Here is a 15,946-nt window from a genome sequence, read left to right on the forward strand (position 1 = left end):
TAAACTCTAATGAACTCGTATAAAAATTTTCTACAGGTTTGGATGTTCTTACGTTGACATTTTTATATTTGGACAGGCTGGACCTGATTATGGAGCAGGGCAGTCATGGCTTTCCTGGGTAGTACAATTTTTGGCATGGGATGAAGAGGAAATTTCTGATTCAGGTGAGTGTTTCCCAAGAGAAGAAAGCTCTGTGGAGAAGGTGGTATGTCAGCGGACCAGGAACAACCGGAGGTGGTGTCACATGGGGCAACAGGAAAGAATGAATCACCCCACTCCCTCGAAACTCCTGGCTTTGTCCCATTGGCTGAAGCCAAAGCCTGTGGGCAAGTGAGTCATTGATGCGTTCTGGATCCAGCATCCTGGGGCACGGACTGGCTGGAAAAGATGGGGAAGGTATTTGCTTGCAGAAGGTAGTCGGCCTAGCAATGGAAACAAAACATAAACACATATCTCAAAAAAATTACTCCCTACCAGGAGCAAATGAGTTAAATGTGTTTGTTAAAGTATAAAATCGTGGTTTAAATGAGGTTTCACCTTGGGCTTCATTTCTTTGTCATACATCTCTGATGTGTCCCACAACTTTATAAAATAAATCCATGGAAAGGTTTAATCAGAAATATGAAAATTACTCTAGAAAAAAAATCAATCTTCTCAATGACTATATTATACGCGAACAGACTTTAGAACGATAACCGGCTTGGCATGATTTTTCTAGCCCTGGGGTTCGATATGAGTGCCACGGAGTGGAATGGAAGGATACAGAATCAAGAGTTTCTCAATTGATTTTAATAACCTTTGAAATTAGAAATAGATGTTCTCTGACAAATAGGTTAACCTTCTCAATTTTCAGTGGCGGTTTTATTACACGGCAGCTTTTCAAATGAGTTTTGGTGTTAGAGGAAAATGGATTTTGTATATACAGCCTTATCTTTTTAATTGTACTTTATCCATTACCTATTTTCTAATTTAAAAACTCGACCATAGCCCTAGCCGGTTTTGCCCAGTGGTTAGAGCACTGGCCCGCAACTGAAAGGTCCGGGTTCGATTCCAGCCAACGGCATGTACTTTGGTTGCAGGTTCGATCCCTGACCCCGGCCTGGGTGCATGAGGGAGGCACCAAATTGAGGTGTTGTTCTGGCCGCCGTGGCCAGAAGAATATACCCGGTGAACTGGCAGTGGGGGTAGAGCAGGATCCCTGTTGTACAGGACGGGGCCCAGCAGGCTGGCCCAGGCTCTACCCCCCCCCCCCCCCAGTTCCTGTGGAGGGAACAAACCAGTCACGCTCGGGCCAAGCATAACGCCATTACTCATTGTAAAACATTGTGTTTAAATCGTCCCTTTTGTGTTGCTAAATGTCCCCCCTTGTTTCCTGTGGCAAAAGCTGACAAACTAACAAATTCTTGGAAACCCCTTTACCGCAGTGCCTTTGTAGTTGCTGAGCATAAAATGAGGGAAGAACTGAGGGTCGGGGCTGCAGTTCGGCTCTCACATGGGTGAGACGCTGCAACTGTAGCCGCTGGCCAGCTAATAAAGGCTCCAAAATCAAACACAAACTCTGGTGGTCGTCTGTCGCGGGTCACCCCAGAACAGTGTCTCTTTCACATCGATGTTTCTCTCTCTCTCTTCCACTCTCTCTGAAAAGTAATGGAAAAAATATCCTTGGGTGAGAATTAAAAATGAAAAATTTCATATTGTTTTGCCCAGCTGGTGTGCTCAGTGGTTGAGCATCAACCCATGAACCAGGAGGTCAAGGGTTCAATTCCAGGCCAAAGCACGTGCCTGGGTTACGGGCTCCATCCTCAGTAGGGGGCGTGCAGGAGGCAGCCGACAGATGTTTCTCTCTATCCCTCTCCCTTCCTAGCTCTAAAAATCAATAAAAACATATTTGATAAAAAATAAAAATAAATACCCTACCATATTCCATATGATAAAGGATACTGAAAAAATAATAACAATTAAGTTTCTTTAAATTTCAACTGAATTTAAACACTGCTTTTTTGTCAGTACCTTAAAAGTTATTTATATTAATGCAGCGTCACAATGCTGAGTTTTTTCTTTATCACTGTGGTAACTGATTGTGTATAGTTTATTGTTTATTTACGGTTATCACTGGGGATAACAAAGCAGCAAGAGACAGCTAATAGAACCATCTAAATTTCAGGCATGCTCTTTCCTGCCTCTGTTACTAGCAGCAACATTATCTCTTCATGATAATCAAGGTCTCATTACCCCTCCCAGCATAGTAACTCTTATTTTTGGCCAGTTTGTCTTTTGGTAGCAGGAATTCAAAATGTCCAGGTGGCAACCACAGCTTTAGGTTTCATTGCAAACCCTCACTGTGTCCCTGCTGGAAAGCATCTCACCCCATACCTCTCTCCAGACCAGCACTCTAATCCAGCAGAGCCTAAAGTTGTGGGAGAGGTAAGCACACAGTCCCCTTGTTACTAGTGAGAAGATGAGACCCTGGTTCTTTTTTTTTTAAATTCTCACCGAAGGACATTTTTTCCATTACTTTTCAGGGAGAGTGGAAAGGAGAGAGAGAAACATTGATGTGAGAGAGACACATCAATTGGTTGCCTCCTGCACATGCCCCAACTAGGGCCCGGGATGGAGCCTGCAACCAAGGTACTTGCCCTTGGCCAGAATTGAACCTGGGACCCTTCAGTCCACGAGCTGACACTAGCTGCTGAGCCAAACGGGCTAGGGGGACACCTGGGTTCTTGTCTGTGGCAGAAGGGGAAGGAAATGGCACTGGAGTGTCCCTGGAGGAAGAGGTCCACAGTACCTTCATTTTCAGAGGTTTTAAAGGCTGGGCATTTAGGGAAGAATCAATAGAATATTCATCAGCTTTATGCAGATGGACCAAAATGAGATTTATTCTCTTAATTTGTCTATCCTTGGGTGTGGCTGGCAAATGGCACTAATTGGATTTCTATTACCAGTCTCCCAGAATAGGGTGATTTAAGCTATTTACCCTCTGGTTGGGGAGGAGACGTGCAAACCATTTACTTTTAGGTGTCCTTGGTTTAGGGAAGGTAGGATTTACTAGGTGGCTGCAAACTGCTGTTTAACTATCTGTCTCAGTTTCCCTATTCTGCTTGTCCCAGAACTTTCCAAGCTTCCTACTATCCTATAACACCCAGGTATGTCAGCAAGAGTAATGATGAGAGAGTCCATCCCCACTCCCATGCCTTGCACACAGCCCCATGCATTCTAGCATTTGGGAAAATATCACCACATAATGGCTTTTGGTTTAAGTATATATTTGTGGGTGAAAAAGGAGTTCTACAGCAAGTAACCTCATAGGGTGACCTGATTATAAATTCTTAACTGGACAGAGCATGTTGGGTAGTCACGTCCCAGGCCTATAACTTCTTCAGGGTGTTTTCCTTCCTGTACCAGGAAGAGTTAGATGACCTTATATGCAGAAACTCTTATCACCAGGGAAGGCAAGGGCTTAAATCTGCATAGTCACCTTCCTCTTGTTTACTGTGCTTTTCCTGGTCACCTCCCACAGCTGACTCCCCCCCCTTCCCAACATCTGCTTTTGTCTTTACTGTGGATGGTATTTAAAGTGGTGGTCTTAGCCATTTTGGTGAGTTACTCAGTGTGCCTGGGTCCCTCCCATGTAAACAAGAGATATACACTTTATTAAACTTTAATTTGTTTTTCTCCTGCTAATCTGCCTCCCGTCAATTTGATTATTAGATCAAAGTTTATCTTTGCCTTAAGGAAGCCCTGTTCTTTGTTTTTGTGCATCTAGGTCAGCGATTTTCAACCGTATTTTTAAAACACACAATACCTGACTATTTAGTCAGGGGCACTGGCCTCTTTTCCCTTAGATTGTCAAATAAAAAATGACAACAGTCAACACAACAATAGTCTTCTAGTGTGAATGCCCTGTCTTGAACCATAAATATATAGGTCATCTAATAGCTTTGCATCTTATTGATTAATTCTTGGTACCAGAAATCCTATGTACAAGTATAGGCACCTGATGTTTTTTTAAATGTTTTTATTGATTTCAGAGAGAAGAAGGGAGAGGAAGAGATAGAAACATCAATGATGAAAGTCATTGATTGGTTTAGGCACCTGATTTTTTTAAAAAAGTCACTTTGGAGCAAAAAGAGTAGGTAATTACTATTATGTATCTTTTTGTAAATCAATCAAAATTATACCTATATATTTTTTGTCAGATCAGCAAAACATGTATTTTTTGGTGTGCTGCAGAATTTTAGTAATTAGTTTATGTGTGCTATGGAATAAAAAGGTTGAAAATCACTGATCTAAGTTCACATATCTGTGAAATAACCGTCCTCAAGAGAGCACGTAATACTCTTAACTAGCCTGTAATCGAATCCCCACATTGCTTTCTCCCACCTTCATGTAATCTTCCTTGGCTCCCCCCTTAATTCCAAATGAATAAAAGAAACCGCAAAATTGTTATTCTCAGGAGCATTTGTGATCTCACTTCCTGGCAATTCTCATCAATTTTGCCTCAAATAAACATAAAAATTTTCTACAGGTTTGAACCTTTCATATATTGAAAAGCTGCATCTTGAAAAAATAGCATCTCAACCCCCAGCCACGCCAGGTATCATCTTCATGCTGAGGCTTCAGCCGGGTTGAAGAGGCCATTCCAAAATTTTATCAACCCGGCAGCTTTGGGGTGAAAAGGTAGAGAGAGAGTAGGACCAGCGGGGTCCATTGATATATGTTCTCTATTGAACCTCCTATACCATGGAATGGGGCCTAAATATCAGTTACAACTCAACCTTGTGTCAAACAATCCCTGAAGCCCTGCTGGCATGGCTCAGTGGTTGAGCATTGACCTATGAACCAGGAGCTCACAGTTCGATTCCCGATCAGGGCACATGCCTGGGCTGTGGGCTTGCTCCCCAGTAGGGGGTGTGCAGGAGGCCGATCAATGACTCTCTCTCTCTCATCATTGTTTCTATCTGTTTCTCCCTCTCCCTCCTCTCTCTGAAGTCAATAAAAACAATAAAAACCAGTCCTCGAAGAATTTCAGCCTTCTACTCACCTGCTTTTGATATTTTAGGTTTATACAAGCCAAGAAGTGCATTTATTGGCTGCCCCTCAATTTTGCTCCTAGAACTACCATAATATATAAGTCCTACTTCTAATCATCAAGTGCATGTAGGGTAGCAGAATTTGTCCCCCCCCCCCAAATATGTCTGTTTGGCATAAGGATTATTTTTGTCTGGTTATTTTTAACAAATAGACCTGGGAGATGCTCTGAAAACCAAGTAGATGTTACCTTTGTGAAAGACATTTATGTTTATAAGGAAAATCTCCACACGTAAGGGTGTCTCACTCACTGTACTGGGAAGAAAAGGGTGACTCTATCACTGGAGACAGCAGGGACTTAAATCTACATAACCACCTTCCTCCTGTTTATTGCACTTTTCCTCCCATAACTGACTCTCCTACCTCACATCATTTGTCTTCAGCTGAGAATAGTATTTCAGGTGGTGGCTTTGACCATTTTGGCGAATTACTCAGTGTTCTTGTGTCTCTCTCATCTATACAGGAGGTACACGTGCTATTAACTTTAATTTATTTTTCTTTTGCTAATCTGTCTCATGTCAACTTGGTTATTAGACCAGCCAGAACAAATTAGAAGGGCAGAAGGAAATTCACCCCCAGCACACACACACACATGCAGCTCTTTGCCAGAAGAATGTTTCTGGTTTTTCCACTTTGCCCATGCAGATTGGAATGCCAGGTAATGACCACTTGCCACCTAGTACCTCATAACATCCTTCAAACAATGACTAGTGGGAATTTGTAGATAAATACCACCGCCCCCTCAGATTTTTATCACTCTGTGTGAGACCAGTCTCCAGTTGACCACGGTATTAAATTTCTTAGCTGATTTTGTTTCCCTCTCTGTCTCATCTTCCCATGACCCTTCAAGTGCTACCTGTGGTCACCTTCCAAAAACTACTCAGATCCTTGTTGTAGGGTCTACCTGGGGTAGGAAGAAATGGAATTAAGACAGTAACAAAAGTAAATCTTTGGAATATGATAATGGAATTGGATCACTCACTGGTTAAATGCCAATTGAGCCCCACTGTTGGTGGTGAATAAGGTATAATAGTCCCTGGGATGCTGTAGCATCACTAAGGCCTTCTCTCACCTGTGGTGAACTGAGATGACATACAGGTGGCAAGTGATGCCTAGGCTTATACAATACCACTGGCACTTGAGAGATATGGGGTGCAATATTATAAGGATTGTGGGGTTGGTTGGTTGGTGTTAATTGCCATTAAGTTGTGGAAGGAAGAAAAGAACAACGTTAGGTCATCCAATTCTCAAATCACTGTATAGTAAAAAAGCGGAAAAGTATTTAAAAAGACCTTCACCTCCTGTAAATCCACTCTGTGCCGTCTCTTTCATCTTAGCACTGGAAAAGCAATAAAAGAAATCCCAAGGAAGAGCCACACTAAAACATAAAAGTCGTGCATGTGTCAGCATAATTTGAAAGAAAAAATAACATGTCGATAAATATGGCTGGGGTAATGCTCTAACTCTATAAAATCTATTTCGAAGATACAAAATAATTATTTTCTCTCCCAGTATAGACTCAGCTTTGCACACATGAAAATCTTGGTATTTTCTCTTCATAATTGTCCACTCCTGGGTAACTCAGAACCTAGAAACGAAGTTCAGTTTCCCCTGATTTATAGTTAACACTTTGTATCTAAAAAATGTTGGAGTTTAAACAATGTCCCTTCTAAGAAATATTTCTGAGTCACAGTGAGAACACAATTCTTGTAAAGTGACATGTAATTTGGCCACAGAGCCTCTTTATGGCAAAAATTCTACATGCTTACTAAATTTCAGTGTGGTGAAAACTGACGGTCTGACAAGTTGCACTAGGTAACTGAGGACCCTGCCTCTCTTTAAAATTTATAACAGCATTTCAATCAGCAAGAGTTAATATTGGAATCACTTATACTCTTTCTTGTAGGAATTACAGCTAGTTTCAAAATAGGTTTTCTAAAAAAACATGCTCCCCTTAAGATAAGCACCAATTTATTATAGTAACCAAGTGCTTATTAACTGTGTTAATTTAATTTTTAAAAATCTGTGTCAGTCTATAGTTTAAATAGAATTAAATTGCTCTGTCGATTTCTTCATGAATGCTCCAGGCATTTTTTGATTACCTCCTATACACAAGGCCTGGTGATGGTGCGAGGAGTTTATAATGGAGTGTAAGAGACAAAATATGCACAAGGCTCTGGGCATGCAGGTGCTCAGGCTGCCTGGGGAAGGAGAAGCCTGGAGAGGACAGCGGTCACCCAGCTGGGATGACATGATCTGCGGGAATACTGACTATGGCAACAGGGTGGCTGGGCTATTACAGAGTCTTCACTATTCTCTTGTTCCTGCTGACATACCCTGTGTAGCGCTTGCTGCCATGATATGAGTCTTCTATCAGCAATTAAAGTTACCTGGTGGTGTTTCCTTTCCCCTATATTGTCATATTGAGACACATTTAGAGCTTAATGTTTAGGTTACATTTTTTCAAACATAAAAGTGCCGCTTTGAAATGTAAAACTTAACTGATTGGTAAAATGCAAGAAAATGTTCGAAGCTTAACAAAACAAAAAGTCAACAAGTGTTCAAATTGAAAAGCAAAATATAGATTCAAAGAAAAAAACTGTAAGTTTCTGAAAACTTTCCTAGGAGTTTGAAACCTAGGTCATCAGATGGGGCCTAAAAATACCGAACTTTGTATGTGAAATAGAAATTTTTCCTGTAAGTGGAAGGAACATCTGGGTAGACTCCGATGAAAACAGAATGCCACAATCAGCTTATAATACAAGCCAATTCAAATGGAAGGAGATGATTCTCAAAAAAGAAAACCCATTTTGAGAATAAAGGAACATACTCAAAACCTAAAATTTATTCTTAATGATGCTTCATTTTTCATTTGTTTTATAGCAGCCTTTTACTGAAGGGGCAAAGGCAGACAGACTATTCCTTAGTCCCTTAATGTTAGCTGTCCCCTTAACTACGACTCTGGGACTAGAATGCACAAACAGGACAATTAATCAGAAGGAACAAAGAACTTTTTTAAAACTACAAGGCAGAGGGGGGAAGGAAAGTGTGGTGAAAAATTCCCTTTACAAGCACCCTTAAAAATTGATTAAAAGTATCCATTTGCTGAGCCCAGCTATGTATTTTTCAAGACAGAGACATTTATTCATGGTTTTCCCTGTCTAAAGTAAAATTTGATAAAACTACAGGTTGAAGTAGGCAAATACAAAAATGATAAAAAAGAGATTTCAATACTTTTCTAAATTATTAGATTAAGCAGATGAAAAATTTGCAAGATAAAGGGTTAAACACAGCCCAGCCAGCATGGCTCAGGAGTTGAGCATAGACCTATGATCAGGGGACTGAGGTTCGATTCCCGGTTGGGGCACATGCCGGGGTTTCGGGCTTGGTCCCCCGGTGGGGGGGGGGGGTGCAGGAAGCAGCGGATTGATGACTCTCATCATTGATATTTCTCTCTCTTTCTCTCTCTCTCTCTCTCTCTCTCTCTCTCTCACTCCCTTCCTCTCTCTGAAATCAATGAAGGCTTATTAAAAAAAAATAAAAAAATACACAACCTGAATGTTTAATTTAACAGAAATTAATATACTCTGTAATCTTTATCAAAACTTTATTAAAGGCAAAGATATTGGTTACCTACTACTGACTAACAAATTACTCTGAAATACAGTGTCTCAAAATAACACCCATTTGTTATGTCACATTGCTCCGGGTCGGATATTCAGGTATGTTCCAAACTGCCTCTGGCTCTGGGTCCTGGAGGTTACTGTCAGAATGACGCCTGGGCTTTGGTCATCTCAGGGCCTGATCTGTGGACGCCTGCTCCCTAATCACTCTCGTTGACAAGATTCAGTTCCTCCTGGGCTGCTGGGCCCAGGGCCTCAGTTCTTCTGGCTGTTGGTCGGAGGCCTCCCTCAGCTCTTTGTATAGAGAGAACTTTTCATTCGTAAGCTGGGGGCATGGCAACTGGCTTTCTTCAGAGCAAGAGTAGAGAGCAAAGGAGAGTAGAGGGGGGAGAGAGAGGGGCGGGGGGGAGAGAAGCTACAGTAATTTCATAACCTAATGTCCTAAGTGACCGTCATTATTTCTGTCACATTCTATTCGTTAGAAATTAATCCCCAAGCCCAGCCCACCCTCAAAGCAAGGGGATTACGTAAGGGTGTAACAGAAAGCGGTGGTCACTGGGGCTCATCTTAGAGGTCGCCTAGCATGAGCAATAAACAGGATGCAGGCCAGCGGTTTGGGGTGAGGAGAAGCAGGGTTGTAAGAGACTAAAGGTACGACCATGTTGGCACTGGCGTATTTCTAAAGGGGATAATTGAATTGAAGGTATTCATTTTGGTATTTTTTTTAAATTTTATCTTTATTGTTGAAAGTATTACAGATGTCCCCCTTTTTATCCCCCGTTGATCCCCTCCACCCTACATCTGCCTCACTCCCAGGCCTTCCCCACACTATTGTCTGTGTCCATGGGTTATGCATATATGCATATAAGTTCTTTGATTAATCTCTCCCCACCCACTCCCCCATCCCAATACTATTTTCCTTTGTATAATATAATATAATATAATATAATATAATATAATATAATATAATATAATATAATATAATATAATATAATATAATATAATAATATATATATTATATTTTACTTTAGTTCCTACTGAAAATTAACCATTACATTTCATCAGATTTATGAGTTTTGGGAAAGGTCACTACACCCCTGCATACCTCAGGTTATATATATATAAAATGAATAGTGTGTTTTAATTCTCTCTTTAAAAGAAATGTTCATGAATTCCTTTTAAAGTATCATTCATTCAGTCCTTTAAAGCTTCCAAAATTTTCACATTAAAGCATTAAAGGCACTCTACAAACTTATAAGGAGAAAAATTACTTTGTGGTGTATTTGCTTTCATAAATTTAGGCAAATGTGAGCTTTGTGCCTGAATTATTCAGTAAACTCAACTCTGCTGTAAATGTGACCTCTAAATAGTAGAGTTAATGCAAACAAAAGAACTTGATTCCATCATTTTGCTATGTAGTATATTTTCTCTCATCTATCCCCTTGCCTGGTATTATCAGAAATATAGTTCGACAGCATGAATCAAGCTAATAACATTAGCCTATGACTGATTACCTGTCCAGTTTGGCCTCATATGAAAATTCTGAGCAATTAATTTTAATCTTATGATAACACTCATGGGACTGTAAACCATTCTCTTTAATTTAAACACAATGGTTTCCAACTTAAATACATATGCAATAATGAGTTAGCAAAATCCTTTACTCTGAAAAGAGCATGATTATGTTTCACAACAAAAATTTTATACAAATAACATTACATTTTTAATTAATTTTTATTCCCCCCTTTCAGTTAAGAAAAACTATGCAGTGGTTCTTTGACTTTTCAACTCATATTATTTGGAATGTCTTTTAATTGGTATTTTAAGAAAGCTGCATTATTGGAGGCAAATGAGAAATTCTGCAAAAGCAGAAATTACAAAAATAATTTAAGACCACTATAAAATTTTAAGCAGTATAAATGTATATGCAGTAATGAGTAAAATCTATTTAAACCAACCTCAGCTCCTAATCCCACTTCCCTGAGGTAACCAATTTTAACAATTTAATGTCTATCTTTTTAGAAATTTTCTGTTATTAAAAACATATATGTGTTTACACATATGTAAGCACATTCATATTTTATAACAAGAAGATATTATAATTATGGTCTGGAAATTTGCCTTTTCAACAGCATAATAGCTGTATTTATAAGATACAGTTCTACTGTTTTATTGACTGTATAGAAATTCCATAGCTCGATATTTGATAATTTAACTATTTTTCTGTTGATGATTTAAATATTTTATGTATTAGTTTTTATTTTTTAGTATTAAAAACAATGGCACAATGAACTTTTAGCAGTGAAATTATTATTCTAATAATTAAAATGAATAATTAGAAGAGTAACATATCAGATGGTATTTCAAATGTTGATGTCTTACCTTAAATTGCCGTCACTCTCACAATTTCCACTAACGGTTCCCATTTCATAGTACTGCTCTTAACAGTGGATGTTATAACGCTTTAAATTTGGGCTTCAATAAAAGGTTACAAATCTTGATTTAATTTTCATTGTTAATTCAATTATTATTACATATTAGCTAAAGAATTCATAATAGTCTACCAATTGCAAGTTGAATGAACAGCTTAAAAAATAAAGTTAGTTTTAAATATTTTATCGATACGGTAGTGCAGCAGTGTTTACTTTTCTCTGATAGTTTTGTACATGTAATAAAAAATTTGCTTTTTAAAAAAATAATGAGTAGCAATCACCTTAATTAATTTCAATGCGGCTTTTACAAGGAGCTTGGGGCCTAATTAGTTAAAATCTCATCTGTAATATTTTCAGCATGAGCAGTCCATCGGAAGTTACAGACTGATTATTCATTTTGGTGTCAACCATGCTTGTCATTTTAGTTTTCCCTGGGGGTTGGGGAACCTAACTCTCTCTTTCTAGCAAGTTCTCTCAGTAGTGCTTAGTGATGTGGACTCGCTGAGCCTGTAATCTGTGTGCTCACATGGGTTGGTAAAGGATTTTTGTGTTTTAGCTGAAACTCAGTATTTACCCACTGGAAAGGCTATAATGGTGTTTAAACAATTAAAATAGGAATTTTTTCTTAATAGTGTGGTTTCACAGTGATTGGAAGGTTAGGTCATCTAAGCAGAGCTGTCTGGTATCTTTGTTTTCTCATTTCAGGAGAAAAAAACAATGTATTTCTTGGCTGCCTCCTTTTTAATGTGAATCTAAGATTGGAAGCTTTTTCAAATATATTATGCATCAGGACTTTATCATTAACTGTATGTAAACTGCCTTCTGTCTGCTCTAGCCCATTGCCCTTCTTGATTCAACCATATGGCTGTAGAAAAATCTCTCTGCAGAGCCAGGCACACAACCATATGCCAGCCCTCAAAACGAGCAATTCAGGTTTTATGTTCTGGTAAGGCAAATTTCCGTTTTCTACAGCTATTTCTTATTTTATGGGGAGAAAAAAGGAAACTAAAACTTTTTTTTTTCTGAATGTTGGTCTGACTCATGTGAGACATGATACATTTTCTCTGGAAGGTGCCCACATTTTCCACCAAGCTCTGGGGCTGCCTTGCAATTTTTTCTTGGATTGAAATATTGTACTTTTCCACGTAGGCCACTGTGCAGGAAATGAGCTGGTCAGACTGTACATATCATGTCTAATGCTTTATTTATTTCACTCGTAATCCTGTAACAGGGTATGCTTACAGCATTGCACTAGAAATGGCTGGACTCTGATAAGGGGAGATAGGTTTCAGGTCAACTCCAAAGAAATAATTGACTATTAACACAAGAAGGGATTTTAAAAAAATCCTGTCCATTTCCACAGTCTTCAGAAATTGTCAATCATCAGTTAGAAAGCATCAGCAGAGAACACTGACGTGGCAGAGAGCAGTCAGAGTAGGGGGATGAGCCATCCAGCAGCTGTCATCTCCATTAACTAATATGGGAGTCATCATCAAAGTCTTCCCTAGAAAGAAAGGACAGGTAGCCTTCCCTAGAAATAAAGGACAGGTGTTGGTGCCTAAAAGACAACTTGGGGCCATGGAAAAGGCAACCCTAAGAATTTCCTAATCAGATCCCTCAACCTGAGAGGAACATCTCAGCTCAAGTAGCATTGACTCAAAGAAGTGAAGGAAATCCCAATGAAGATCCTGAGGTCCTAGAATGAGAATCCAAACTGAACCATAAGAGGACTGCTTGGCCACACCAGTAAGGATTACCACCGATTCCTTGGTGAGGAAGCTAGAAGCTGAATAGCAGAATGCACTCTTATATATGTTTGATCTTTATATCTATTTGTCTAGCTATTGTACATTGGGATTATTCTCACTATTGTGTTTGTGTCCGAGAAAGTCTTATTATTTTTTTCAAGTTCATGGTGTCCCAAGTCAAATATTCTCCAGGTATTGCCATGTACAAGATGTATAGCTAGGGGGACTCTCCTTACTTCAGACAAAATCATGGTGCCAAGAAGGAGCATATTCAGGAAAGCAATATCCTTTACAAAGAACTTTTCCTCTCAGGGTGTGCTGCCTACTGACCTATGATTATTTGTCAATGACAAGGAAAAGAAGACAGGATTTTGAAATTTTGAAATACCTGAAAGTAATGGCTAGAATATTTAATTGCTAGAATTTTCTAAGTTCAATGTATATATGGAAACCAGAATGTTCTGCTTACCTTAATACCACTCACCATAGTTTTAATCTCATATGGATTGAGTAATGCACCAGATCTTCAAATGAAAGTAACATCCTTACTTGCACAATGGGAATTAGTCGTTAACTGCGCTCAGCAAAGTGGCTATAGTTATTGATTAATCACTAGGTGTAACGAAGGCTTCTAGGCTCACAGAAAAGACTCATGTTGTGTTAACGAAGAATTTTATTTTTGAAAAAATGTCATGTTTGCATTAAATATTCAATAAACTCTCTTACCAAAGTGGTAATTTTGCATTTCTGGCCTGTTACCTGGGAACTGAGTATCTAGCACCATCTGCAGGCGAAAATCTGCTACTTTCACAAACGCTTTACAACTGAGGTTAAAATTGTTTCCATATGATGGAGAAGGCTGTCCTTACAATAACAATATAAATTGAAATGCTATCTAGTTTGTCTTCCTTTTCCTTTCTTCTCTCAGAGTGCCCACAGTGGATATTTAGGGAGTACTGTGGTCTACCACGTGGTATGCTTCAGGCACCACACTGGCAGGTGGGGTCACCTTCCTGATCAGGCACAGGGGCCACAGCATCTAGGGTCCACAATACTTTTAAAGGTTCATGAAAATGTTTTAATTTCTTTTAAAATCAGGAAAAAAAATGAACTTCTAGGTCAAAGAAAATGTTTTAATATATTATATAAATATACCAACCCTGCTTGTAGAATATCATTTTTAATGTTTCTAAGTGGACAAAGGGGCCTGGGATGACACAAGTGCCTAGAGCCCACAAAGGCCTTACTGGCTGGCTGATTGCTCAGTGCTGAAGGACCACAGAATCAAGAGACATAAGCAACTTAATCCTTGTAAATCACTTGGTACCCACAGTTAGAAAATTTGTCCTTGTATGCCACCTGCGTGTAGCCTTTTTAGTCTGGTTCTTATTAATTGTATGTTCATAGGTCGATGCTCAACTGCTGAGCCATGCCAGCTGGGCATCTATTATTTACATCTTTTTTTTTTTTTTTTTTTTTTACTTCTTATTTATAATTTGAAAGATTATAGAGATGCAATACAGAGTTTCTCCTTTTAGGTTTTCTGTATTTACTATGTTTTCTCCCTTATTTAATGTGTTTGATATTTAGGCCACTTCATTTTATTTTAGAAATAACTTGCATGTATATCATAAAAAATAAATTATTAAGTAGCATAAGGAAAAGCAAAATATTACATTTAATTTAGTTAATATAAATATATATGGTTTAAACTTTAGCCCATAAATATTTTAAAAACAATTTTTCACAGTTATAATGGTGTTTATAAAATGGGTATAATGTATATGTCTCCATTATGAGCTACAAATATCCCTAAATAGTTCTAACCTAAAAATTAAAATTTTATCATGTATGTTGCAATTTGGACAAGTTTTAAAACTTGTTAATATAAAAAAAAACCACAACATTTAGAATTCTATCAAAAAAGATTATGATACTTTAATATTTTAGAACAAGGGTTCTTAGGCACATTTTAGAGTATTTTAGATAGAGGGTCAAAGAAGAAATAAGAATATTTGATAACACAAATATCTCATGTAAATTTTAATAGGAATAAACACAAAGTGGCCAAACATATTAAAAATATGCCTATAATCTGCTTTTTTTTTTTTGGAAAATGTTTTATAAGGTAAACATTGAATGTTAAACTTTTATTTTTTTTGTAATCCTCACCTAAGGATATTTTTTCCATTACTTCTCAGAGAGAGTGGAAGGGAGAGAGAGATAGAGGAACACCGATGTGAGAGAGACACATCAATTGGTTGCCTCCGGACTGGGTTGGAGATCAAGCTTGTAACCAAGGTAAGTGCCCTTGGCTGAAATCGAACCCAGGACCATTCAGTCCACAGGCCAATGCTCTATCCACTGAGCCAAACTGGCCAAGGGGAAAGTTAAACATTTAAAAATGCTTTTGCTTAAATTCTCAAACACTCATTACCTTCAAAGTATTTTCCAAGTAGTGTGGGTAAAAAAAAAATTAAGGTAATAGATGTGAAAATATCACCAAGAAGTAAGTAAAAAAAATTAAATTTATTTCCCATAAATTTATTAAATTACTTGCTTTTCTAAACTCACATTATATTTCTAAAACATTAGTTTCTTTTGCATGAGTCATTAGCTTTCATAGAAGTGCTTTTATATAAACTCTATAAACCATAGCATTTCTTTATTATTAGCATATAAAGGTCTATTAAATCTATTTTAAGTGGATAGTCTACAGATTAATACTTTAATTAAAGCTTGGGATTTGTGGTGTGGATCTAAGAAATGTTTATGAAAGATTTAAAGTGATGGTTTAGACATTTAAGAATCAATCCCTGAGCAATTTTAACTTTTTAACTATAAAAAGTATATACTGAAAATCTATTAAATAAGGTTACTGATTAAATTGCTATGTTGTATACCAAGCAAAGATGGCAAAGACACGGATATACAAAGTATATCTATTTTCATAGTAGAAATTTCAGTTCCAATGATTAACTTTAAGAAAGTATTTATTTTTATTTGGAGTACTTTTTCTTTCCAGTACTCATATTTTCACAAGAGCTTAAAA

At 38.0% G+C, this 15,946-nt stretch overlaps 1 protein-coding gene across 1 annotated transcript in view; it reads right to left on the bottom strand.

Moving 5' to 3' along the window:
* Window positions 1-335: 335 nt before the first annotated feature.
* The window catches only part of VWDE (von Willebrand factor D and EGF domains), a 78,309-nt gene continuing 62,698 nt past the window's right edge, over window positions 336-15,946 (bottom strand). Inside the window, exon 29 of the mRNA XM_087820872.1 lies at window positions 336-422. Coding sequence (XP_087676998.1) covers window positions 336-422 — 87 coding nt within the window. The remainder of the gene's footprint in view (window positions 423-15,946) is intronic.

This window comes from Miniopterus natalensis, chromosome 10 (assembly GCF_054644295.1).
Source record: "Miniopterus natalensis isolate mMinNat1 chromosome 10, mMinNat1.hap1, whole genome shotgun sequence".
Taxonomy (NCBI): Eukaryota; Metazoa; Chordata; class Mammalia; order Chiroptera; family Miniopteridae; genus Miniopterus; species Miniopterus natalensis.